At 37.6% G+C, this 24,358-nt stretch overlaps 3 protein-coding genes across 3 annotated transcripts; 1 reads left to right on the top strand and 2 right to left on the bottom strand.

Annotated features, from left to right (window-relative positions):
* Positions 1-1,885: 1,885 nt before the first annotated feature.
* On the bottom strand, positions 1,886-4,923 carry parietopsin. Its single transcript, XM_072435927.1, has 4 exons — positions 4,227-4,923; positions 3,057-3,385; positions 2,210-2,455; positions 1,886-2,144 (listed from the first exon to the last, which is right to left on the bottom strand). Exons 1-4 carry the CDS (start codon positions 4,561-4,563, stop codon positions 1,995-1,997), a joined length of 1,062 nt encoding a protein of 353 aa, XP_072292028.1. The 5' UTR covers positions 4,564-4,923; the 3' UTR covers positions 1,886-1,994.
* A 420-nt stretch (positions 4,924-5,343) lies between these two features.
* On the bottom strand, positions 5,344-16,379 carry nt5dc3 (5'-nucleotidase domain containing 3). Its single transcript, XM_072434977.1, has 14 exons — positions 15,990-16,379; positions 14,611-14,789; positions 14,356-14,430; positions 12,152-12,207; positions 11,982-12,072; positions 11,772-11,909; positions 10,971-11,031; positions 10,737-10,839; positions 10,333-10,434; positions 10,116-10,197; positions 8,416-8,502; positions 6,929-7,069; positions 6,781-6,845; positions 5,344-6,215 (listed from the first exon to the last, which is right to left on the bottom strand). The coding sequence occupies exons 1-14, from the start codon at positions 16,282-16,284 to the stop codon at positions 5,972-5,974; spliced, it is 1,719 nt and encodes a 572-aa protein (XP_072291078.1). The 5' UTR covers positions 16,285-16,379; the 3' UTR covers positions 5,344-5,971.
* Positions 16,380-18,621: 2,242 nt separating this feature from the next.
* Positions 18,622-23,565, top strand: hsp90b1 (heat shock protein 90, beta (grp94), member 1). Its single transcript, XM_072435509.1, has 18 exons — positions 18,622-18,802; positions 19,224-19,326; positions 19,431-19,572; positions 19,657-19,773; positions 19,864-20,195; positions 20,279-20,390; positions 20,516-20,641; positions 20,704-20,820; positions 20,896-21,033; positions 21,108-21,185; positions 21,276-21,341; positions 21,440-21,709; positions 21,792-22,037; positions 22,126-22,262; positions 22,351-22,429; positions 22,507-22,662; positions 23,124-23,225; positions 23,311-23,565. The coding sequence occupies exons 1-18, from the start codon at positions 18,754-18,756 to the stop codon at positions 23,335-23,337; spliced, it is 2,397 nt and encodes a 798-aa protein (XP_072291610.1). The 5' UTR covers positions 18,622-18,753; the 3' UTR covers positions 23,338-23,565.
* Positions 23,566-24,358: the final 793 nt, after the last annotated feature.

Raw genomic sequence — 24,358 nt, forward strand, 5'->3', positions numbered from 1 at the left:
TCTTTAATAGACTTCAATCCCATTTTACACAAATGAGACCGAATAGAGAGCATACATTTCCTCTTTGATTTTGTGAGCTTAAACGAAGTAAAGTAAGACTGAAGGTGTTGCCAAATTTGCCTTGTTTTAATTATGTGCTTTTGTAGCTAATGCAGAACTGATTCAAACAAATGACTTCCTCTTTTGTATTAGCTGCTCTATCACTGAAGGTGAGGAAAGAGAGAGTGAGAAAAGAAAGAGAGGATTTGTTGTATTTGGTCTCCCCTCCTCCACTTGCGTAATTGCATTGAGAAAAGCTAGTATCCACACAGGTACTTATGAAAGAAATTATTCCTCTATCGTCCACACTGCAGCAAAATCAAATCATGTGTTTTTGAAAATGTGCAAGTTGGAAAAAAGGGCAAGACTTGTGAATTGCATCATCGATATGAAATTGAATATTGCCATAGCCATAACGTAATACTGCAAAAGATGCTTTTTACATACATACATAAATATGATTTGAGAGGTGTGAGAGAAGTTATAGAACCAACTTAACAGTGAATATATGGAAGGGTCTGCACAACGTAATTTATGTAAAATCAATTTTCTCAGCGGTGGAATGCACTGTCCAGAACTATCTCTGCAGAAAGTCTATAAATAACACTGGGGGTCAATTAAATTAGTTCCTGCAAGGTTTATGTGTTGAATTATTAAAATGCAAGAAAGCCTTTTGCTTTACAAATGCACAAAGGACTGTGACTTGTGTCCTGGTCCTTGGTCTGTTTGGTTACTTTCCAACATTCACACTCATTGTCCTTAAAACAAAAAGACAAAGTGGGTATCAGTGGCATCTACTAAACATCACAGTCAGTCTCATTATTAGTTGCCCCTTTGGCCCAAAATTGGGCTACTTATCAACAATCTAAAGGTACACTTTGGTAGTACTTTACTTACATTTACTTTTGTAAATGTAAGTAAACGTGATTCATGTGCAATCTATGTGCTGTCGTGACACATATTCATGTGCAATTACTGTCGTGATCACATGCAATGGTATTTATGTATTTATTTATTTGTCTATGGGAGATCTTCTACTGAAAGTGTTTTTCAAGTGATCTGTTCTTCTGTATCTACCTCTGTATCTACCTGCGTTGCACCAATGAAATTTCCCCATGTGGGACAATAAAGGATTATCTTATGTTAAAACATATATCACTGCTTCTTCAAAGGAACATTATTTATTCCTTTCCATTACATTAATTTCAAATTATAAATCAGATGTTGAGGTCCAGACAGTTTTTCATACTTGAGTAGTAGTTTCCCACAATAGCCTAGTTTTGTAATGTTTTACCCCTGCTTGAGTAATTTCTTTGGCCATTACTTTTTACTTTGTATTGGTTATATATTATTGATAATAATATGTAACTTTTCTGGTGAAGGTATGCCACCTCCTTGTCTCCATGGAGATATTATGGTGTTGCCAAGAATATTTCACAGTATAGCATTAAACCAGCAGGTGACACCACCAGGCCAAGTTACACATACGATCTGTGGCGAGGCAAGCCTGCTAAAGGTAAGTATGTATGATTTTCAAGGTAATATTGAGTAATAAAAACACTCATAAGTGAACAAAGGCAAGACAGATACATTTAATGTCTAAGTGTGGAATATTCTAGACACATCAATAATATCTCCATGGATACAAGCACATAGTGGACCCTCCACCAGAAAGGTTACATGGTGCACATTTAAAGTATTTTTACTTCAAAATGATCTTCCTTGAAATGAAAGTCCACCCAGTTCCAGCCCAGATCTCTGTAGAACCCCTGACCTTCTGGTAACTGGGCAAACATTCTCTGTTTTGCTAGCAAGAAAAAAGAAAAAAAAAGTTCTTCAAAACTAACCTCCACCACTTTGGTGGACACTAATGTCCTGGATGAACAACACTGGCCAGTCCCATTTGCTCTTTAGTGAGACTATTTGCACAATCCTTAGATCTATGCGTTATTGTGTCACAGAGGCAACACCTTGCTGTGAATGTTCCTGGTCAGAGTGAGCCGGGTTTCCCTGTTGTTGAGCGGCTGCATGCTGATGTTGGAAGAGGCAGGACCATGGGGGATATACTTTCCACAGGACAGCACCTCCAGAGTGGCATCACGAAACTAGAAAATAACAAAATAATCATCAGCAAGAAATGTTTTTATCAACCCCATTATAAAGTCCTTACTTGTTTGTTGGACATGAAGTAGATGATGGGGTTATACACTGGGCTGGTCTTGGCAAAGTACATGGGCATGGTGGCAACAAGAGGGTGGATATAGAGCTCTGGATCTGCCACCACCACCACTGACAGGATGGTGTAGGGCAGCCAGCACACGAAGAAGGCTACGATCATAGACAGGACCATAGTGACGGCATGCTCATTCTCCTGCTGACTGGACCGACCACCCTGCAGCTCCACGCTCCGGTTCAGCTGGAACAGAACAATTGAAGTGAGTACAACTGCACCTTACTAATGTGGTGCTCAAATGATTTACTGTATGTAACCTTTTATGGACCACCGGTTCCTGGTGAAGGGCTGAACTAACAGACAAGCTAGTCCTTAATGGAGAAGTAAATGTGTGCGACTATGATGGTGCTAAGCAAGCTGCAGCTGGAGTTGAGTTGTGTAGAGACTAAGGGACTGGTACTTTTGTGCCTCAGTGTGACCAATGTGTCTGAGGAGGAGCCAGCAGTCCATTGTCAATGCTAATTACAGTGGAGGTGGATAGCTGTGAAACTCTTGTTGGACAGGTCCTGTGGCATCCTGAGGAGGGAGCTCCGGGGTTAATCGGGTCCATAGCGTTTGACTACATTTGTACCATTCAATTAAAAGCACTTATTTACAATTTGGTTCTAAAACCCTATGTCAAATGTTGAGGCAAATCACTGCATTTAAAGAAGAACAGTGGCCATCCCAGAGGGGAGGAGCCAAAGGAACATTATGAAATTGAATTTAGACGCTGTTCAAATAATCATTTAATAAAAGAATACAAAAATAGAATATTACAGTAACAAGAGTATAAAAGACACACCTTGTTCATGCGCGCTAGTACTTTGTAGTAGCAGTAGATGATGATGGCCACTGGGACGAGGAAGCAGAGGAGAGTGTAGAGAATGAGGTAGCTGTAGTTGGTCCAGGACCTCTCCTCCCAGGCCAGAGAGCAGGAGGTCTGCACCCCTTCGGGCCCATAGCCGCTCCAGCCGAACAGCGGCGTAATGGCCCAGAACAGGCAGAAGACCCACACAAACAGCAGACCCATCAAGCTCCTCTTCATACTCATCTTAAGCCCAGCACGGGGCTTACACACTACATGGTAACGCTCATAGGCCAAAAGAGTCAGAGTGCACAGTGACACCAGACCTGCACAGCAGAGGAGCACTGCAGTGAGTGAAGGGCAGACCCAGGTATTTTAGAAGAGGTCAGAAGAGCAATGTGTTCAGGAGAAAGCAATCGTCAGAGACACAAGATGGTTGAAATAAATTATGTTTTCAGCCCAAGCTGAGATATCATGATCATGATGAAGAGATAGTTATGATGAAGCATATTATGTGATGACAACATATGGTGGTTTTTGTTTGCTGCAATATATAATATATTTATGGGATAAAACTCATTACTATTGTTATAACCAAACATTAAATCTTAAGGCAGTAATGGTTCTTGGCACCGAACATAAATGGCATTATTTGCAAAGTGTGTGTGTGTGTGTGTGTGTGTATTTGAACACATTCAAACCAATAAGAGATTTGTATGTTACCCAGATATAATAAGTGATATATTATTTCATGGCAAAAGGGTTTATCATATTTTAACATTCACAACATTATTAAATTAAGTACATGTTTTCTGACTTGTAGCACAATTGTAATTTATGATAGGCCCGAACAATTGAACATTTTGTTGAACCCTGAATTATAAAATGTACTGCTACTACTACAGTAACATCATTTCCAAACATGCAATTCTAAAATACTGAATTGACCTATGAATAAAATATCAACATTTGAAGAAATGACTGAAATGGGTATAGGCTATCTGAGTTACAAAAAAGTAATCTCAACCACAGTAGGATAAAAACAGCCAGAGTGAAGGAAAACAATATCCTGCCAACTTCTGTGCTTTAACCTTTTGGCCCTGAGAAAACATTCTTAGCCCCAAGACACTGGACCTAAATAAAATAAACTTTCATCTCCCAACTCACCGAAATAATTGACCGCAAATCCCTGGAAGACACAGGCGGCTTTCCCGAGGAAGTAGTAGCCTCTGTAGTTGGTGATGGTCACGACCAGGGAACCGCACAGGCCAATCATGAGGTCAGACACGGCCAGGCTGAGGATTAGAACGTTCATGGGCTGAAGGAACGAGTTCCTCACCATCACCACGATCACCAGCACGTTGTTGAACACGGTCAACAAGGTGGTGATGAACATGAGAAAAGAGATGATACTGTAACCAATTCGAGGGAAGATGGTCGGCGCCACGGTAACCAGCGCCTCCTGGTCTCCTCCAGAGCTCCAAGGCGTGCTGTTGCTGTCCATGGTGCGTAAGGGAACAAGTGTGACCCCGTGGCAAGTGCAGCTGCGGACACAATGCTCAGATCACGAGTGGCCGATCTTATCACGTCTGATCCGCGGTGAACCTCACTTAGGTGCACCTGGCTTCACAGAAGAAAGCTCCCAATGCAATATGTCAAATGAGGCCTAACACGATTTAGTGGGATTAAAACAAGCAACCCTCTGCTATAAGGGTAATTGCAAAGTGGATATTAACAAATTATTACATTAAAATATTTCAAATTTATAGAACATAATTTGGGTTATGGGGATTATACATAATAGTAAAACAACATTAAGGGTATTAATGAGAATCTGGTGAAGTAGAAGACGTAGTTCTTAATATGTTAAAAATGAAAAGAAAAAATACAACAGCATTGCCACTAAAGTTATGTTACTGTTACTGAATCAGCTCATCCTTCTATGTGTTCAATGATCTTATGTTAATAACACTGACCAGTGACTAGAGGGTCAATGGTCTTATAACCTGAAACGTTGTCAATTCAACCCCAGCTACGACCAATAAGAGGTGGGCAATATATATCAACATTTAGATCATTTAGATGATTGTAGTCAATAAAATTAGAAGGTAATATTAATTGTATCTCTCTGTATTCTTGACAAAGTACACCTCAACTAACATGTTTTAAACATTGTGTGAGAGTGTGTGTTTAATAAAGATGCACTGCTGTCTTTATGCGGTTTGTGAAGTTATATTTTACAAAGAGCTCTCATTCTCTGCCTGTGTAAAGAAAGGAACTTCATGAGAGACATAGACTTTTAATAAATAGAGAATGAAAGTACACTTCATCCAAATAAACAAACATTACAGAAACTGTCCCTGTTCAGAATAAGTTAAACCAATAATTATTCTAGCTACGTCTAAATATATCCTCTCGTTTCAGCAATGTGAAAACATTTCACACATTTTCTGTAAAAATAAAAGCAGCAGACCTGTGAAGTCAGTGCCTCTCGTCATCAGCTTCCTCGAACAAATAACAAACTATTGCTAAAAATACCAGCAACACTCAGTTCTCACCTCCTCACACATACAACGCTTATGTGTTTTGTGCACATCATCTTGCAACTATTTAAATGTGGCATATTTCAAAACTTCAGAAGATCCTAGTTTCTTCTGAGTTAAGGCAAATGAGCTCTTTGCACAAAGCAGAATTCACCAATGCGCAAATATTATTACTACTGCAAGTACTGATCGCCCTCTAGAGGCAGCATAGTAGAACCACATGTGCAAAGTGCCATTTTCATGTATTCAAGTATTTTTACATCCCCTACATTTAAAGCTATGGCACTAAATAAAAATCTATTAAAAAGATTGCTTGTGGTTTGAACAACTGATTTGCATGCTGATGGGAGTGGAGTTGAACCTCAGGGTTCATCTTTGCTGAACCTCGGCAGTAACACTGTTGGGACGCTGTTGAGGCCAGAAAGTGGACTCGTGCTGCAGGGGGGTGCGGCGAGGGAAAAACGTGTGCTTGAGGTCGTAGTTGAGGAGGCAGCTGATGGAGGCCATGTAGATGTCAGCGAAACGAGACAGACGGCGGGAGAAGTACGTGGGATTGTGGTACGTCCGGAACAGACTCCCGAACTGGGCGTTGAACATGTTCTTGGTCTGTGGCCTATCAAAGCACATATGTGTTATTGTTGTTAACAATGAAACTCATTTTCGTTTCTATATAACAGTTTTGCATAATGTTAAGATCATTTGATTAATTGATCATTGGTATTATTCCGGTCCCAACTGAGAACTGAATACAAGAATCGTGAATTTTATGAGCAGAAATAAGTAACTTCCATTGAATTTATGCTGCAAATTTCACATCAGCTCTGAAATTGTATTTTTAAAATAATGAATCTGTTTTTTTTCTGGCCTTGTTCTTTTTTTTGTTTAATAATACTAAATAAATGCAATATAAATAAGTATAGTGTACATATAAATGGCTTCTGTATCTACTGTTTAGACCTTTACTTTCTGTTGTTGTTTGGCAGCCAAATGAAAAGGTGCATTTACCGCCACCTACTGAAGTCGTTTTTTGTCAAAAAAACTACAGTAGACATACAACTACAGTTTAAACTACAGAATATGTACAATTTACAAGATTAGAGAGATGAAGGACTCTAATCTTTTCCTTCATCCTTTCATCAAAAAGTGGTGTATTTTTTTAAAATGGTACTTGTCCCCACCTCATGGCTTCCCTCTCATTGATCCACTCCTGAACAACTGCCTGAGATACTGGATCGCGGTGAACCTGTTCGGGAGCACAAATGCATAAAACTTCCTGAAAAACATGACTATGACAAATCATCACTTTAGAAAAACTCTGTCACTGACCTGCATCTGCTCAATGAGGCTGGTGAGAGCCTGTAACCAGGTCGTCATGTGCACAAACTGTTCTCTGTTCATAATTTTAATCTCTTTCCTCAGCTCAGGGATAATGGCACCTGTCCTCCAGCCGTGCTTCAGTGTCAAATCCTGCACGACAATGGACACGTAAAACAAAAACGGCATTAAAAAAAAAGCATGCACATAACCACATGCAATTTTAATAACCATGTTTTTTGTTGATGCATTTATTTCTTATTTTTCAGGGAACAAAGCAAATCATATAGCATCATGTAAGAATAACTGTCGTTCTACTACCTGAAGGCTAAGAAATGGGCATCCGACTACCAGTTTATTCATGATCTCTCGACGTCTCAAATGCATAAAACATGAACTGTTCCTCTCATGTATTTTCATAATCCGATCCATCCTCATCACTCCCAAAGAGAAGCTCAACATGCCAGTTGCAGCCTCCTGTTTTTCCACCACGTCTGCACTAAACTATGACCAACAGATTTGTTTAATGCTTTTAGAAAACTTTCTGTATCTAGAATTTGGACAGATAAACGTCAATGTTACAAACCCGTGTGCAATCTTTTTAATTAGCTTTTTATTCACATGTATTGCATATTAAACCTTTGTGCACTATGTAACTTTTCTTGTGAAAGGTCAGCAGCTGGCCTCCGAGGAGATATGAATTATTATCAATTAATTTGCCTGGAACGCTCCTCACTAATACATTTATCTCCAACCAGGTGACACTAGCAATCCAAGTAACGTATCGGATCTGTGGAGAGGCGAGCGCGCTCACAGTAAGAATGCATGTTTTCAAGGCACTAAAAATACCTGTAATTAGATAAATATAAGATAGAAAACTTTAATGCCATAAGTGTATAAGTAACCCATTATACAAGAATAAATGCATGTTCGCGTTGCCTTCTGCTCTGTCCATTTCCATAATGACGCATCTGTGTCTGTAAGCTTAACACGTCGGAGCTTGCCACGGATGTTTGTGGGGAATGTTTGACACTTGTTGCCCCATTGCTGTGTTTTGTCCACGCAGCAATGTTAACTCTTTCATTAACACTAAGTAAATGCTTCCTCAGTTTTTGTTACAGTAGAACATACTGTAAATCTATTTGCTCAGAACAGATAGATTTGCATATTAACATTTTGAATGTAACAAAAATATAAATTCCAAAGGTAAATTAGAAGTTACACTAATTAAAAGTAATAAAACTCTTTCAGGTGACTCATGGGTAAGTGTGAAATAACTTTTAATGAACAAAAACAACTTTAAACTGATTCTAATCATCTTTAGTGACTTTTAAAGACTTCCTCCGCACCTAACCTTAAGACTGAAGAGGGCTTAGAAGATTTATATAGCCAGAGTTAAGATTAAGGAAAGAGTCTCTATCTAAAATGAAATCTTTAAATGCTTCGTTTTTTCCATACTTCTGGGTTTTGTGCGATGTATGAAGAGCAATGCTTCTTACCGCTAAGTCGCTGTAAATGTGATCACCAAAGTAGAGCACTTTAGAACCCCTCCAGCCAGTGAGCCGCAGGAACTCATAAAGGTTTCCCTGATGAAAAATGAAAAAGAAAGAATTTTTAAGTCACTGGTGATAAACCCAACTAGACCAGGGTGAAATTGCAAAAAAAAAAAAAAAAAAAGAAATCACACATTTCCCCCTTCATATTAAAGGCGTTATGGACGATTTTTCGGCGATTTGAGAACTCAGGCGGACTCTGCGCGGACTGATACAACACACATGTGCGTTTGTTTATTAGCGCGACGGATCGCATCGCATCTCTCGTCTCCCGTAGATTTCAGTCTCTTCTTAGTCAGCCCGAACAGTCTTTCTTCGTTCTAATTTTGTCCCGTACACTGAGGGAACTATATTATGATAGATCCATACACTTAGACACGCGGAAACGTGCTGCTCTCGGGGGACGAGCCACACGCGGCTGCAGGTGAGCGGTAGGTGAGTTCTATGATTGACACGTGGCAGGACTAATTGGCAGTCCACGCCACGAGGAAATGAGACTCAGATTTCGGCCAAAAAAATCGTCCATTCAACCTTTAATCAATCATGATTTCTGATTAGATTTAATTTAGTCTTATATCAAAAAAATATAAACAAGAACATCAATGTTAATTTTCCAAAAAACAAATACAATACAAAGGTTTAATAATTTCTATTTAGCACAAAAAAAGATCTTCCTCCAAAGTCTATACTCTACCCCAAACCAAATTTTTCAGTGGAAAGTACATCGTTTCATCTCAGTTCTAAACAGCCTGTCACAGCCTGTGTAAGCATCACAACTGCTGGTCATGGATCATTCATTTAGTCCTTATTGGGGCATTATATGGGGCAATTGACAACAATAAAGCTCTGGATATTTACTTGAGTATCTTGATAACAAGTCAGACGATATTATGTCAAACCAACAGAAATGTCTTACAACATGTTGTTCAATTAATTGAGGTTTAATTGTCTGACAAATGTGCAATGTCTGTCGAATGAATCGCAGAAGAGCAGAAATATCCCTTTATACCCTCATTTGAAAGTTTACAACATCATGTATTCAATTTTTGTTATTTATTATTTTATTTATCAGCTCTTTTTCTTGCATTTTTAACAACGATTTACAATTATTCAAATTTTGCATTGAAAAACATGGATGTCAAAATGTCAAAATATTTCCCACCTCTACTGCTTAATGCCAAAAACAGGACAACAGTGTAATAAATGCATCTGTATTCAGATATTATGTACGTTAATGATTGCTGATCAATTTGTGATTAGGCTTTTCTCCCAGAGAGATCCATTAGCAATGTTGTGTTGAAGGATTAAACTGAATATGAATACAAAAAGTCAACCACTGATAAAGATAAAAGCTATAACGGATGAAAAACCTGTCGTTTTCTATGATAAGATACAAGTAATTACAACAATATAGAATGAGCTGGTGCCATGTTTTGTACACAGCTTATCTCAGTTTTGTTCTGGGAAAAGTAGCAAGACAGTCAAAAGTTTTAACCAGTTCTGTTGTGCATTCAGAACAACTGAGGTGTGATGTAATGCTGACACAGAAAATTGCGAGGTGTGAAGTCAGCACATCCAACAGTCCATCTGTACATAATGAGTTGAAGGAACAATTCAAACTGTGTCAAAAGTCTCCGAGGCAATACCTGTTTGTAAATTTGTCCCTTTTCCAACTTGTGGATCCTGTCCCACAGCAGCGCGCCTTTATCTGTCACCCGCCTGAATGGTCTGCAACAAAATACAATATTCATGACAAACACACAGCCGTACATGCAGGTATAACGAACTGATTTTTGCTGCTGACCCTGAATAAAAAATGTGAGATGAGAACTAAAGCCTGGGAAGCACGGAGCGTATACTTACTTTCTCCTGTCATTGAAGAAGCCGGGTTTATCAGCCTGGACTATGACAATATCAAACAGATCTCTCCAGTCCTTCCCCACGATGTAGTTCATCCCTCGATTCCTGCATGTTACATTTTATTTTAATAAACCTGAACGCGGCCAGCTGTATTAGTCTCACCCAAGAAGTTAATTAAAAATCCAATGTGCGACTGTCCCTTGTTTCCGGGAAACATTGAATTTGTACATAATGTGCAACCAAGCATCCACAACAAGCTGCTCCAAGTCATTGACAAACGTAAACGCTTGGATGTTTGCCCTCTGTATTAGTTGGGACTTAGTGTAACAGCGCTCTGATATATCAGAGCAACCACACATGACACCTTTAATTAATGGAACCCGAGCAGTGTGTTTTCCTGGACTTACACGAAGTCAAAAGGGCTGTTGGTAATAAGGAACATCTTTTTTCCATGCTCAGAGAGCTTTTTGAGCACGGCGTGGCTCTCCTCACCATAGCAGACATATTTTTCTAAGAGAGAGAAAACATTTTAATGAATAAAAGGTATGAACAAAACAGCATTTTAACAATGACAGTATTAAACAACATTTTACAGCAAATCTTTACGTCTTTAAAATATATACAAACAGATAAGCACTTACCAATATCTGCTTCCACAGCTCTGTACATAATGCCCTTAACGTGAACATCTCTGATAGCATCCTGTGAGGAGAAACGTAAACAACTCAAAGTCAGGCAGCCAAGACTTCAGTAGTTCAGTATTAGTATTCAGCCAGAGTAGCAACACTTTGTACATAAACAGTTGCCTTAAAAGCATAATGGAAGTGTACGGCTGCATACAAATGGAAAACTGGCCCTGAAGTTAGTTACTTAGGTGATTTAAAGAAAAACTTTCCAGCACTACTTCAACAATACGTGACCCAGAGCAAGTGAGTTTGTAAATAGGCTTTTGGGAGGTGGAGTTTAAAGAGAGCTTTACCGTGATGAACAGAGAGGATTCACGTCAAGACTGACAGACAGCGTTGATAATTGATGTTAACTCAAGCTCGTCAGTGTCCTTGAAATGATATAAGCGGTGCCTGTGGATCCCAGTGTGCGTCTAAGTGTTTAATGACAGCTATCTTTCAAAACTCTACAGTGTCAGATACAACAGACAGGCCTGCATGACAGAGGCCCACAAAGGGACACAGCACTGCCCCTCTCTGTGAAGAATAACAGAGCAGAAAAGAGACGCAGATGGCTGGAGGCGGGTTTCACGACTAAAATTAGACACTTGCTTTTGGAGCTAAGACGGGACAGACTGACTTGGCTGGAGTATCACTGTCCACAGCAGAAGATAGAGTAAATACATTACTAATGAAGAGCTTAAATTGTTTGCCAGAAACAGGGAAATGAGGCGGAAATCTGCAGAAAAAAAGGTTGAAAAAATAGCATAAATTCACCTTGACGTCTTTGTACAGATGCACAGGCTCATAGTCAATATTGTGCTTCATGAAAAAGTCGTTGACACAAGACAGAAGCGTCATCTCAGGAAGAGAAAATATGTCCATAAACTGCTTCATGGTCTGGCCGTGGATGCTCTGAAATATCAGGTGTTTGGATAAAAAAAATGTAATAGAATGTTTTAAATTGTTAATTGTACAAGCAATTACCTTTCCATAGAAGTCACTCATAATGTCCAGAGGAACGTGACATCCCTCATACATGGCAATTACTTCTTGGTCTGGCACAGGATTAAGACCCCTGCAAAATACATTTGAAAATTCAATCTAGAGACATAAATTATTTACTTATACTTTTTCAGTTAGATGGGAAGTAATACCTGTATACAGTTCCCAATTGGATGTAGTGGAAAGCATCTATTTTCATAAGCAGAGCCTGTTCAATAGAAAATACAACTTGTTTAACAAAAAATAAAATAAAACAAATATTAAAAAAATCTTAAAAAATAACTGTTATATATATATATATATATATATATAATTATATATATATATATATATATATAATTATATATATATATATATAATTATATATATATATATATATATATATATATATATATATAATTATATATATATATATATAATTATATCCATCCATCCATTTTCTACCGCTTGTTCCCTTTCGGGGTCGCGGGTGACTGGAGCCTATCCCAGTGACTTCGGGCCTTATATAATTATATATATATATATATATATATATATATATATATATATATATATATATATATATATATATATATAATTATATATATAATTATATATATATATAATTATATATATATATAATTATATATATAATTATATATATATATATATATATATAATTATATATATAATTATATATATATATATATATATATATATATATATATATATATATATATAATTATATATATATATATATATATATATATATATATATATATATAATTATATATATAATTATATATATATATATATATATATATATATATATATATATATATATATATATATAATTATTTATATATATATATATATATATATATAATTATTTATATATATAATTATATATATATATATATATATATATATATATATATATAATTATATATATATATATATATATATATATAATTATATATATATATATATATATATATATATATATATATATATATAATTATATATATAATTATATATATAATTATATATATATATATATATATATATATATATATATATATATATATATATATATATAATTATATATATAATTATATATATATATATATATATATATATATAATTATATATATATATAATTATATATATAATTATATATATATATATATATATATATATATATATATATATATATATATAATTATATATATATAATTATATATATATATATATATATATAATTATATATATATATATATATATATATATATAATTATATATATAATTATATATATATATATATATATATATAATTATATATATATAATTATATATATATATATATATATATATATATATATATAATTATATATATAATTATATATATATATATATATATATATATATATATATATATATATAAATAATTATATATATATATATATATATATATAAATAATTATATATATATATATATATATATATATATATATATATATATATATATATATATAAATAATTATATATATATATATATATATATATAATTATATATATATATTTATATATATATATATATATATATATATATATATATATATATATATATATATAATTATATTATATATATATATATACATACAATATAATTATATTATAGATTCAATAAGCTTCTGCATTATTTAAATATTTATTTCCATCCATCCATCCATTTTCTACCGCTTGTTCCCTTTCGGGGTCACGGGAGCCTATCCAAGTGACTTTGGGCCTTAGGCGGGATGCACCCTGGACAGTGGCCAACTCGTCGCAGGGCCGACAGATAGACATAGACACACAGATAACCATTCAGGGTCACTTCATTCACTAGGGCCAATTTACAGTCATCATTTTTTCCTAACACATGCATGTCTTTGGACGGTGGGAGGAGCCGGAGAACCCGGAGAGAACCCACGGTAACACGGGGAGAACATGCAGACTCCACCCAGAGAGATCATGTGATGTTGGTCTGGTCCGGGAGTCGAACCCATGATCTCCTTCTTGGGAGGCAAGAGCGCTAATCACCCTATTTCCATCCAGTGTTGCATTATTTTTCACCAGTTGATCTTGTATTGATGATGAGAGAGTGACCGCTGCACAAAGCCTTCTCCAGCTCCTCACAAACACTCAGAGCTGTAGTACATTAGTTTCTGCTTCTCCTTAGATGCTTTATCAGCTGGATGCCAATGATTTGACTCTTCTCAAATACACTGACATCTATCCATTACCACGGGATTTGTCTTTCCACATGGTTGTTTCAGAAATGAGAAGCCACTCACTGCATCAGTTGAGTTTAAATTCTTATATTATATCATCTTACCTTTTGAACATCATAGTGCAATCCTCTTACAGCAAAATCAGGAATATATTCATACTCCCGCAGTCCTTCGGGATACTAATGACAGAAGAAAAAGAAAACAAATAATATATATATATGATAAGATATGATATGCAAATACACAAAAATAGGAAAAAGGACTATTTTAAATTAAAACACATTTTTAAAATAGTGCAATAGAAATATTATTAGGGTAATGCATATTACACAGGAAGTACAGTACTTTTGTGCACATACTCTGTGTTGGGTGATTAGTAAATCTCTCGCTATGTTGAAGATTAAGGTGTGTAGATTTCTGGAGTAAAAGGCCAGAGTGTAGTCATAGTCAAAGCCATAGATCTCAGTGTCCCGGAGGCTCATTTCATTGTTGGCAAATATAGTGTCCGGATCCGTGGAGGCAATATCTGGAATCAGATCTGAAAAAGACAAAACAGGCTCTTCAGGCATAAGGATTCCAAAGAAGGAGTTGTTATGGCAAAGGTCGTCCGTTGCTATTGCAATAAGGCATTCAATTTAAAATATTATACATTTTGAATGGGATTGTTGTGAATCCTTCAGATCAGGAGGGAGTAACCCATGAAACACATGAATAGGTTGGGTTCAGGTTCTACAAGAATGGATGATGTCATAATGTCAGAAGGAGGGCAGGGCCCTATTTACATAACTTAATAGGTGATACATTTTAAAAACTTATGATCCACAAATGTTGAAGCTTATAATAATTTGTTTGGGTTGGACTCACAAACTTGCCACATCAATCATTAATAAACTGAGAAATCATGATTTTTGAAGCTATTGTCAAAAATATATTTTGTTATAATTCTAACTTTTAGTTAATTATTAGTCATGCTTAGATCATGTGTGCTGACAGATATTGAACTTTTGCCAGTTTTTGCTTCACATAAATTGGTGAAATAATTAGAGATATTAACCCAAAACCAGACAAAACATCTGCAATCTGATAAAAAAGTCTAATTCTGATCTGCCTTTCAGCTCAATTTGAAACAACAGAAAAAGTAGAATTTAATGATGCCACATGGACTATTGGTTTGAGAGAGGATATTGTCATCAGAGGCATTATTTAGGTTCTATAGTATCATAGAGTGTTGCTTTACACATAAACTTAATCTAAGGGTTTTCAGTGTAAATTAAATGAACAGGATTGCTGTAGACAGCAGGAGACAAAAGTACACACAGCAAAGGTACAACCTGACTAAAATTCAAAGGTTCAAAGGTTACTGCGCCAAAATCCTTTGATTTCACTAGAAGGAGCCATCTCACAGAGTTAATAATTCAATAATTCAAAGGTAAAATACTTTTGGGATTTATTCTCATGTTCCCTGCAGTATCACTAACAGAATACAGAAAGTGCTTTATGCATTTATAACGTTTCAATAAGTACATAGTAGACCTATTTCAATAACTACATTGTAGGCCAGATTTCTAAAATAAAATAACAAACAATATGTGCAACCTAAGTCTACAACAAATCTGTGTTTTGACTGATATAAAGTGTTATAAATAGTTAATAATGCAGGAAATGTGGAGAGACTCTGTTTACTCAATTGTAGGCCTGATATTAGTGAATCAAATGACAGGAGCCGGAGTTTCGGTACCTTCAGTCTGCCTTTTGGCCTCGTTATAGAGTCCCCACAGCCTCTGTGCCGTGTCCTGGCCCGTGTCCTGTCCGTCTGAAGCGCTGCTACACACAGATGCTACATGTCTGAGGGGTCTGTGCTGCTGCTGGGACAGAAGTTGGTCGACTCCACGGGACACCGAGCTTAAATCCCGCTTCCATAGTAAGCGCGAACTCAGTGTTTGCTCTGGTAAAAGCCCGCACAGGACGCTCGCCCTCCGCAGAAAGTCCCGGGCCTTCACGATGGACGACAGGGGCATTGACAAGGGCGCCATGGCTGTGTTTGTCCAAATGGCACTCTACGTAGGTCGTGGTGGTCTCCTGTCGATAATAGCATGGGTTTGACAGGCTATACATTTGGAGAAGCGTTGTCTCGAACGTAACTTCCTGGTTTGCACAAATCGGCCAATCAGCGAACCAGAAGAGCTGCCGTACGTCCTCCCGAGTAATCCGATTGGTTACTGGGTGAATTATGACATTTACTGTAACTGGACACTGGAGTCTGGTAGTAATTAGATACCACGAGCAACACATCATTTTAATATATAAATAGACCACAAATAACATTTTTATTTCTGTAAAAGTTGATTCAAACCCGTTTTGCAAAGGTTTAAGATAAGATAAGATAAGATAATCCTTTAATATCCACACAAGGGGAAATTTCGTTGTTACAACGCAGTAGAACAGGAGGAAAGGACAGGTTATAGGAAGTTTGACATAATACCATGGTTTTGTGTCTACGTTTTGTCTCTAATCCAAGAAAACAATTAAATCAATTCGCAACGATTTTTTATTTTAGTCTGACGTTGCAAGGCCTATTTTTTTTAGTAATACATAGTAAATACACCAAACAATCTTGCATAAATCCTGTCATCCATTATTACATTTAAGTATGCAATTCCATTTGGAATTAGTCAAGTGGCCATTAGAACTTACACTTTAACTTAAGGCTGAACCTACTTTTATTTTGATTGATCATTGGCAGCAAGTGCATCTTCATTGGTCAAAGACATCAAGCGAATCTTATCCAGAGCATCTGAGGCATTGGAAATCAATTCCCTGAGGAAGATCTGAGAGAGAAAAACACATTGTTGTTTTTCTAACTGAGTCCAGATGACTACAACTGAAGCTTTTTCTACTATTGTTAACAGCAGTGTTAAAATATGTCACTGAATTTTAAAACACAAGTTTATGGGGATTTTTACTCGCTTCTTTGTTCTTGTATAGAGAGTTAATGATCAGCTTCATCATGCGATTGACCTCAGCTTGGAAGACATGTTTTTCTGATTTTTCTCTGATTTCTTTGATTTGAGCAGCATTTAAACCAGCAGAAACCAGTTGTTGCTTTACTTCATCACATCAAGAAACTGCAGCATGTTTTGGCTTTGTAATTATACAAAAAAAATAGATGGACACAATATTAACATTATTAACCTAATAATAATATTGTCAAAGTTCCACATCCATTAATCCAGATTTAATAACAACAAAAACAATATTTTAATGTTCTGTAAAGTCTGATTTATATCGTACTAGCTCCACAGCCGCATCAGATAACCAGAACACAATCTTAAAAAATTAAATAGTAATAAACTGCATATATCATATTTAAATACTTATTCAGCTGCAACCCTTTTCAAGCTTTTTTATCCTCTAGATCATTTTGTTGTGTTCTTTATTGTTTTTGTTGTGTTCTTTATTATTTTTATTTGTTTGTTTGTTTGTTTGTTTGTTGCAATGCTATTGCAGTGGGCGTATTGAAGATTATATTATTATTTCAGTTGACATTTTTAAAAATAAATACAATACAAAACAATATAATAATATAATATAATGTTATATATACATAAATGAACAACTAAAAACGACATCAAAATTATCTTGGCAAGAGTTTTAAAATTTAAAACTCTTGCCCAGATAATGTGTAACAGGCTGAGACTGATCTTAATCTCGACCACTACTTGCCTAATCTGAACCTAAATTAACCAATATATTAACTTAAAACCCCGTTAATGATCTGACATTGAAGGTTCCTCATTGCCTGTATTGAAAATATAATTATTTGAAAAAAAAAGTATGTCAAATAAGCAGACAGTGCCATCAGGTGGAGTGAAACGGTACTGCAGCACTGCCGAGGCTTTCTAGTCCCTCTTTTGACTTTGGTCTGCAGACAGTCATCAAGAAACACAATCATTCATTTTGATGTACACCAGAAATATTAACAATCTGTCCGTCTGTCTGTCTGTTAGAGGTCTGGGTTATTTTAACAAGCAAAAGAAGAGTTTGTTCAAGCACTGAACATGAGAAGACAAAGAAATCTGCTTTTGGTCACACCAAAATGCTGGTATAAAGCAAAGCGCGTCTGAGGTCGTGGCCTGTGTTTACCTCAGGAAATAAAGACACCATCTTTTTTCCCTCAAGTGATGGTGATGCATGTGGCGATGAGGTACATTTTAGGAAGTGGTGGTAATCCTCACGGGCCAATCGCATCTGTCCACGATGTTCAGGCCCTAGTTTATGTAGAAGAATCGGATTGGTCCGCATGTACCGTAGCCTGCGCTCTGATTGGTCCAGCGTGGTGCGTGGTGCGCTGCCATTGGCCGGTGGTCGGTAGTTTAACAGAGTGGGTTCTTTCGGTGTCAGAGATAGCTTGTTAGTCTCTCATCTGAAACTAGTGCCGTTTGCACTGTCCGCCCGGCTTTTGTTCCAGGAGACACGCACCGTCACCCGGTCACTTACTCGACATGAGACGTGTTTGGCTCTTAAGCCTTGTGCTTGCACTTTTTGTTTTTGGTGAGTAGCAGAGAAACTTGCTTTGTAGTGCATCGCGTTACAGCTAACATTAGCCTTGGGGCTACATGCTTTCTGCTAAAAATCCTTTTCTTGCCCATTCATAACTTTACATTCATAACTATACAACGTTAATATAGATTTGAATGCCTTTTATTTCGTCTAATATGGAAACGTATTAATTTCTACAAAGTATGAGGAGTCTTTGAGTGTGCTCATTCATTTCTAGTTTGTAAGTTTCTTAATGCTTGGAATAATGCTGCCATTTGAAATGTTTATATATATATATATATATTTGTGTATTATTAACTATACTGCCAGCATTATTCACCCTTCTACAAATATGTAGTGTCATAAGGGAACACCACATAACCTGACGTAGTTGAGTGTACGTTCGATGTAAATGAAACCTTTTGTGTTGTAGCTGCTGTGAGGGCAGAGGATGAGGTGGATGTGGATGGGACAGTAGAGGAAGATCTGGGCAAAAGCAGGGACGGCTCCAGGACGGACGATGAGGTGGTGCAGAGGTGGGTGTCCGCTAATAAATGTCGAAGTCCCTTATTTGTATTGTTGAATGGTGTAAAAGGCCCTTGTATAGCTGAAAATCTAAACTGAATTGCTCAATCTCCAGGGAAGAAGAGGCGGTTCAGCTGGATGGTTTAAATGCTGCTCAAATCAAAGAAATCAGAGAAAAATCCGAAAAACATGTCTTCCAAGCTGAGGTCAATCGCATGATGAAGCTGATCATTAACTCTCTATACAAGAACAAAGAGGCGAGTAAAAATCCCCATAAACTTGTTTTAAAATTCAGTGACACATTTTAACACTGCTGTTAACAATGTGTTTTTCTCTCTCAGATCTTCCTCAGGGAATTGATTTCCAATGCCTCAGATGCTCTGGATAAGATTCGCTTGATGTCTTTGACCAATGAAGATGCACTTGCTGCCAACGAAGAGCTGACAATCAAAATAAAAGTAGGTTCATCAATAAGTTAGCCTTAAGTTAAAGTGTAAGTTCTAATGGCCACTTGACTAATTCCAAATGGAATTCTAATTCTTTGTTAGTCTGATAAAGAGAAGAACATGCTCCACATCACTGATACTGGCATTGGAATGACCAAAGAAGAACTGGTGAAGAACTTGGGCACCATCGCAAAGTCTGGCACAAGCGAATTCCTCAACCAAATGACAGACATGCAAACAGAAGGCCAGTCTACGTCAGAGCTGATCGGGCAGTTTGGAGTTGGGTTCTACTCTGCGTTCCTCGTGGCAGACAAGGTGATTGTTGCATCAAAGCACAACAACGGCACTCAGCACATTTGGGAGTCTGATTCCAACCAGTTCTCAGTCATTGAGGATCCTCGTGGAGATACTCTGGGCAGAGGAACAACCATCACGTAAGTTCACTTTGAGGATTCATTGTACCCGACACATGCAAGTCACAACAGTTTGACCAATGTTTGATTTCTTTTTTTAACAGATTGGTCTTGAAGGAAGAAGCCTCAGACTACCTTGAGCTGGAGACAATTAAGAACCTTGTGAAAAAGTACTCTCAGTTCATCAACTTCCCCATCTATGTCTGGGCCAGCAAGGTAACACATGCCCCCATGAAATGTTTGATTTGACTTGTTTTTTTAATTTTGGAATATGACTAACTGTCACATTGACAGTTGTGACAAATACTAAATCTAGTTCTCCCTTCATTCGTTCATATCAGACTGAAACTGTTGAAGAGCCCATTGATGAGGATGCTGAAACTGAAGAACCTGAGAAGGAAGCTGCAGAAGATGAGGCTGAGGTGGAGGAGGAAGAGGAGGACAAGGACAAACCAAAGACCAAGAAGGTTGGATTGAAAGGAAACGCTTACTCAAAACTAGATGAGCTCTTAACGTTTTTTAATTCTAGGTGGAGAAAACTGTGTGGGACTGGGAACTTATGAATGACATCAAGCCCATCTGGCAGCGACACGCTAAAGAGGTGGAGGAGGATGAGTACACCGCCTTTTACAAAACCTTCTCTAAGGTAAGCCAAAGGCTGTTTATCACTGTGCGTGGACATGGTGCATGTTGTATGAATGAAATGTAACTTCTCTTACAGGACACTGAGAACCCTCTGGCCCACATCCACTTTACTGCTGAGGGAGAAGTCACTTTCAAGTCCATCCTGTTTGTTCCTGCTGCTGCTCCTCGAGGCTTGTTTGATGAATATGGATCAAAGAAGAACGATTACATCAAGGTATTTTACCCTCCATTCATTTTAAAGTGGTGGCATAATTTCAAACACAAACTAATGCAGGCTTTATTTTAAAGCTGTTTGTCAGAAGAGTTTTCATCACAGATGACTTCAATGACATGATGCCCAAGTACTTGAACTTTGTCAAAGGAGTTGTAAGTTGTGCTTCAATAGCTTATGACCTTTTTGGTTCAGTTTCCAGTTGTATATTAATTGAATCTCGAAACTTAACTCTTTTTGGTTAGGTTGACTCTGATGACCTTCCACTGAACGTATCCAGAGAAACACTACAGCAACACAAACTGCTTAAGGTGAGCTCCACATTGTAACTTGTACATGACACACACACACACTTGTATACATTCTAAATGAGTTCCTAACATCTGAGCTTCTTTTTGGTATTTGTCAGGTTATCCGCAAAAAACTTGTAAGAAAGACTCTTGATATGATCAAGAAGATGGCAGAAGAACAGTACAACGAGAAGTTCTGGAAGGAGTTTGGCACCAACATCAAGCTGGGTGTCATTGAGGACCATTCAAACAGAACACGTCTGGCCAAACTGCTGCGATTCCAGACCTCTCACAGTGAAACCGTTCAGTCCAGTCTGGAGCAGTATGTGGAGCGCATGAAGGAGAAGCAGGACAAGATCTTCTTTATGGCTGGCACCACTAGGAAGGAGGTAGAGGCCCAGCACTGCCGCCAGTAGTTCTTAGCATTGGTGCTGTTTTTGGGGGAACTCATGTTGAATTGTATCCTCACAGGCTGAGTCTTCACCTTTTGTGGAGAAGCTGCTGAAGAAGGGCTATGAAGTGATCTACCTGACGGAGCCTGTGGATGAGTACTGTGTCCAGGCTCTTCCAGAGTTTGATGGAAAACGCTTCCAAAACGTTGCCAAAGAAGGCGTGAAGTTTGATGAGAGTGAGAAGACCAAAGAGAATAGAGAGACTATGGAGAAGGACTTTGAGCCCCTCACCACCTGGCTCAAGGACAAAGCTCTCAAGGAAAAGGTACATCCATTTTACAGTATTTACAGTATTTGCAGCATCCACATTTACTGCTTACTTGCATACTACTAAACCATATTTCTGTCCACAGATTGAGAAGGCTGTCCTCTCCCAGAGGCTGACCAACTCGCCCTGTGCTCTTGTCGCCAGTCAGTATGGCTGGTCTGGGAACATGGAGAGGATCATGAAGGCCCAGGCTTACCAGACAGGAAAGGATATCTCAACAAAGTGAGCATCTAATCGCACTATGAGAGTACAAACAACTACAGCATATTTTGAAGTGGGTTAACCTCAAATTGGCTCTTTCTGTCTCCAGTTATTATGCCAGCCAGAAGAAAACTTTAGAAATTAACCCCAAACATCCTCTTATCAAGCAGATGCTCAAGCGCGTCAATGTAAGTGTCTGAAACCAAAGAGAAACTGGGGAGAAAATGACAATTTGAACATTTTGACTGACAAATCACTTCTTCAGGACGACGCAGAGGACCAGACGGCATCAGATCTGGCTGTCGTTCTGTTTGAGACAGCCACACTGCGCTCAGGTTACCAGCTCGCAGACACTAAGGCCTACGGAGACAGGATAGAACGCATGCTTCGACTTAGTATGAATGTACCTCTGGAAGAACAGGCAAGTCTCACTGTGTTCACTTTTATTACGTCTGTGTGTATGGAGCTACAGTATATGGGCCGTGTATATGGAGCTACAGTATATGGGCCGTGTGTATGGAGCTACAGTATATGGGCCGTGTGTATGGAGCTACGGTATATGGGCCGTGTGTATGGAGCTACAGTATATGGGCCGTGTGTATGGAGCTACAGTATATGGGCCGTGTGTATGGAGCTACAGGATATGGGCCGGCCGTGTGTGTATGGAGCTACAGGATATGGGCCGGCCGTGTGTGTATGGAGCTACAGGATATGGGCCGGCCGTGTGTGTGTATGGAGCTACAGGATATGGGCCGGCCGTGTGTGTATGGAGCTACAGGATATGGGCCGGCCGTGTGTGTATGGAGCTACAGGATATGGGCCGGCCGTGTGTGTATGGAGCTACAGGATATGGGCCGTGTGTTCATTTCTTTGTTGTTTCAGATTGAAGAAGAGCCGGAGGAGGAGGAGCCTGTTGAGGAAGACACTGAAGATAAGGAGGAAAATGTAGATGCAGAAGAGGAGGAGGATGATGATGAAGAAACGGTATAAACTTTTAATGTGTTTACATCAGATGTACATGCACATTTTAAAGGTATTTTTTTTCATGTTGCAATTTTTATTTTTCCAGACACAAGATGTGAAAGATGAACTGTGAAGCACTGGGTGTCTGAGCATGTACCAGCGGAGCGACTGTTCCGGGGCCCCATGGTCGACATCATCTGGGTGGGGCTATGGGTTAGGGTTTTTTATGGCGCAAATTGTTTTCGTTTTTTTAATTACATTCCTCATGACTGTAAATTTGTTAATATTTAACTGTCCTGTTATGGAAAGAAGCAAGTGTGTCTCTTGGAAAAAAATAAATGTTTCCGGTAAAAGGATAAAAGTATGCGTTTTATTTTATTGGACATTTTTAACACGTCAAATGTGTACAATGTTTTAAGCTAATTATTATGAAAGATGTTTTGAGGCACAGCCATTGAGACAGGAACAGAGTGGTTGTTTTTGCATGATTATAGCCAGTTTTCTTTACCATGGTAGAAGATCCATAATATTATAATAATGGTAATAAGATGTTATGACTTATTTGCATGTAGTACTTCCAAACCAAAAGTGCAAAACCATGTGTCATTTTAGAAGACCACACATTGGTGCAATGACACTGTCTCCAGCAGATGGTACTGTCTTCCAACTTTTAACACGTAAATTACAACTGTCACTGCTATGGGAACGTTTTCTCCATTTTTATTCTTACGTTAGGTGTAATGTACATGTACTTCAACAGTTGAGTGTCTAATGGAGTGGAAAAGTACCAGGTATAAATTGAGACATTTGTCATTAGTATGTTTGTCACTGGTGGAATTCCTTATGAAGTTGTAGTATAGACTTTTAATTTAAATCATGTTCATTTATTCATTGTAGTTTGAGTTGGAGGTTTGATTTGCCTTTTGCTACACATGCATATTTGCATGGCTGTGCAATGTACTTATGTATTCATCTGGCAGTGCTGTGGTTTCTGCAGACTATTTTGCACTTAAACTGAAATGACAGCAGCTGCATGCTTCATTGGCTGTTGAGCACTGGGCCTAGGGGAATATCTTGAGGATCTATGCTTGAGGGAACAGGACAATACAATCTTCTAGTTTGGTTTATCTATTGGTCAGTTATGACAAATGTGT

The sequence above is a fragment of the Eucyclogobius newberryi genome, unplaced genomic scaffold (genome assembly GCF_026437365.1).
Source record: "Eucyclogobius newberryi isolate DKJ021-1_F unplaced genomic scaffold, fEucNew1.0.hap1 SCAF_7, whole genome shotgun sequence".
In the NCBI taxonomy this organism is placed as follows: Eukaryota; Metazoa; Chordata; class Actinopteri; order Gobiiformes; family Gobiidae; genus Eucyclogobius; species Eucyclogobius newberryi.

Excerpts from the sequence above, each read along its gene's own strand:
- parietopsin (XM_072435927.1), bottom strand. The coding sequence starts at position 4,563 with ATGGACAGCAACAGCACGCCTTGGAGCTCTGGAGGAGACCAGGAGGCG. Across the intron at positions 3,386-4,226 it reads ATTTGCGGTCAATTATTTCG|GTCTGGTGTCACTGTGCACT; the intron begins GTGAGTTGGGAG and ends TCTGCTGTGCAG. Across the intron at positions 2,145-2,209 it reads ACTTCATGTCCAACAAACAA|TTTCGTGATGCCACTCTGGA; the intron begins GTAAGGACTTTA and ends GTTATTTTCTAG.
- nt5dc3 (XM_072434977.1), bottom strand. The coding sequence starts at position 16,284 with ATGGCGCCCTTGTCAATGCCCCTGTCGTCCATCGTGAAGGCCCGGGAC. Across the intron at positions 14,431-14,610 it reads TACTAATCACCCAACACAGA|TATCCCGAAGGACTGCGGGA; the intron begins GTATGTGCACAA and ends TTCTGTCATTAG. Across the intron at positions 6,846-6,928 it reads GCCTCATTGAGCAGATGCAG|GTTCACCGCGATCCAGTATC; the intron begins GTCAGTGACAGA and ends GCTCCCGAACAG.
- hsp90b1 (XM_072435509.1), top strand. The coding sequence starts at position 18,754 with ATGAGACGTGTTTGGCTCTTAAGCCTTGTGCTTGCACTTTTTGTTTTT. Across the intron at positions 20,196-20,278 it reads GGCAGAGGAACAACCATCAC|ATTGGTCTTGAAGGAAGAAG; the intron begins GTAAGTTCACTT and ends TTTTTTTAACAG. Across the intron at positions 21,034-21,107 it reads AGAAGAACGATTACATCAAG|CTGTTTGTCAGAAGAGTTTT; the intron begins GTATTTTACCCT and ends TTTATTTTAAAG.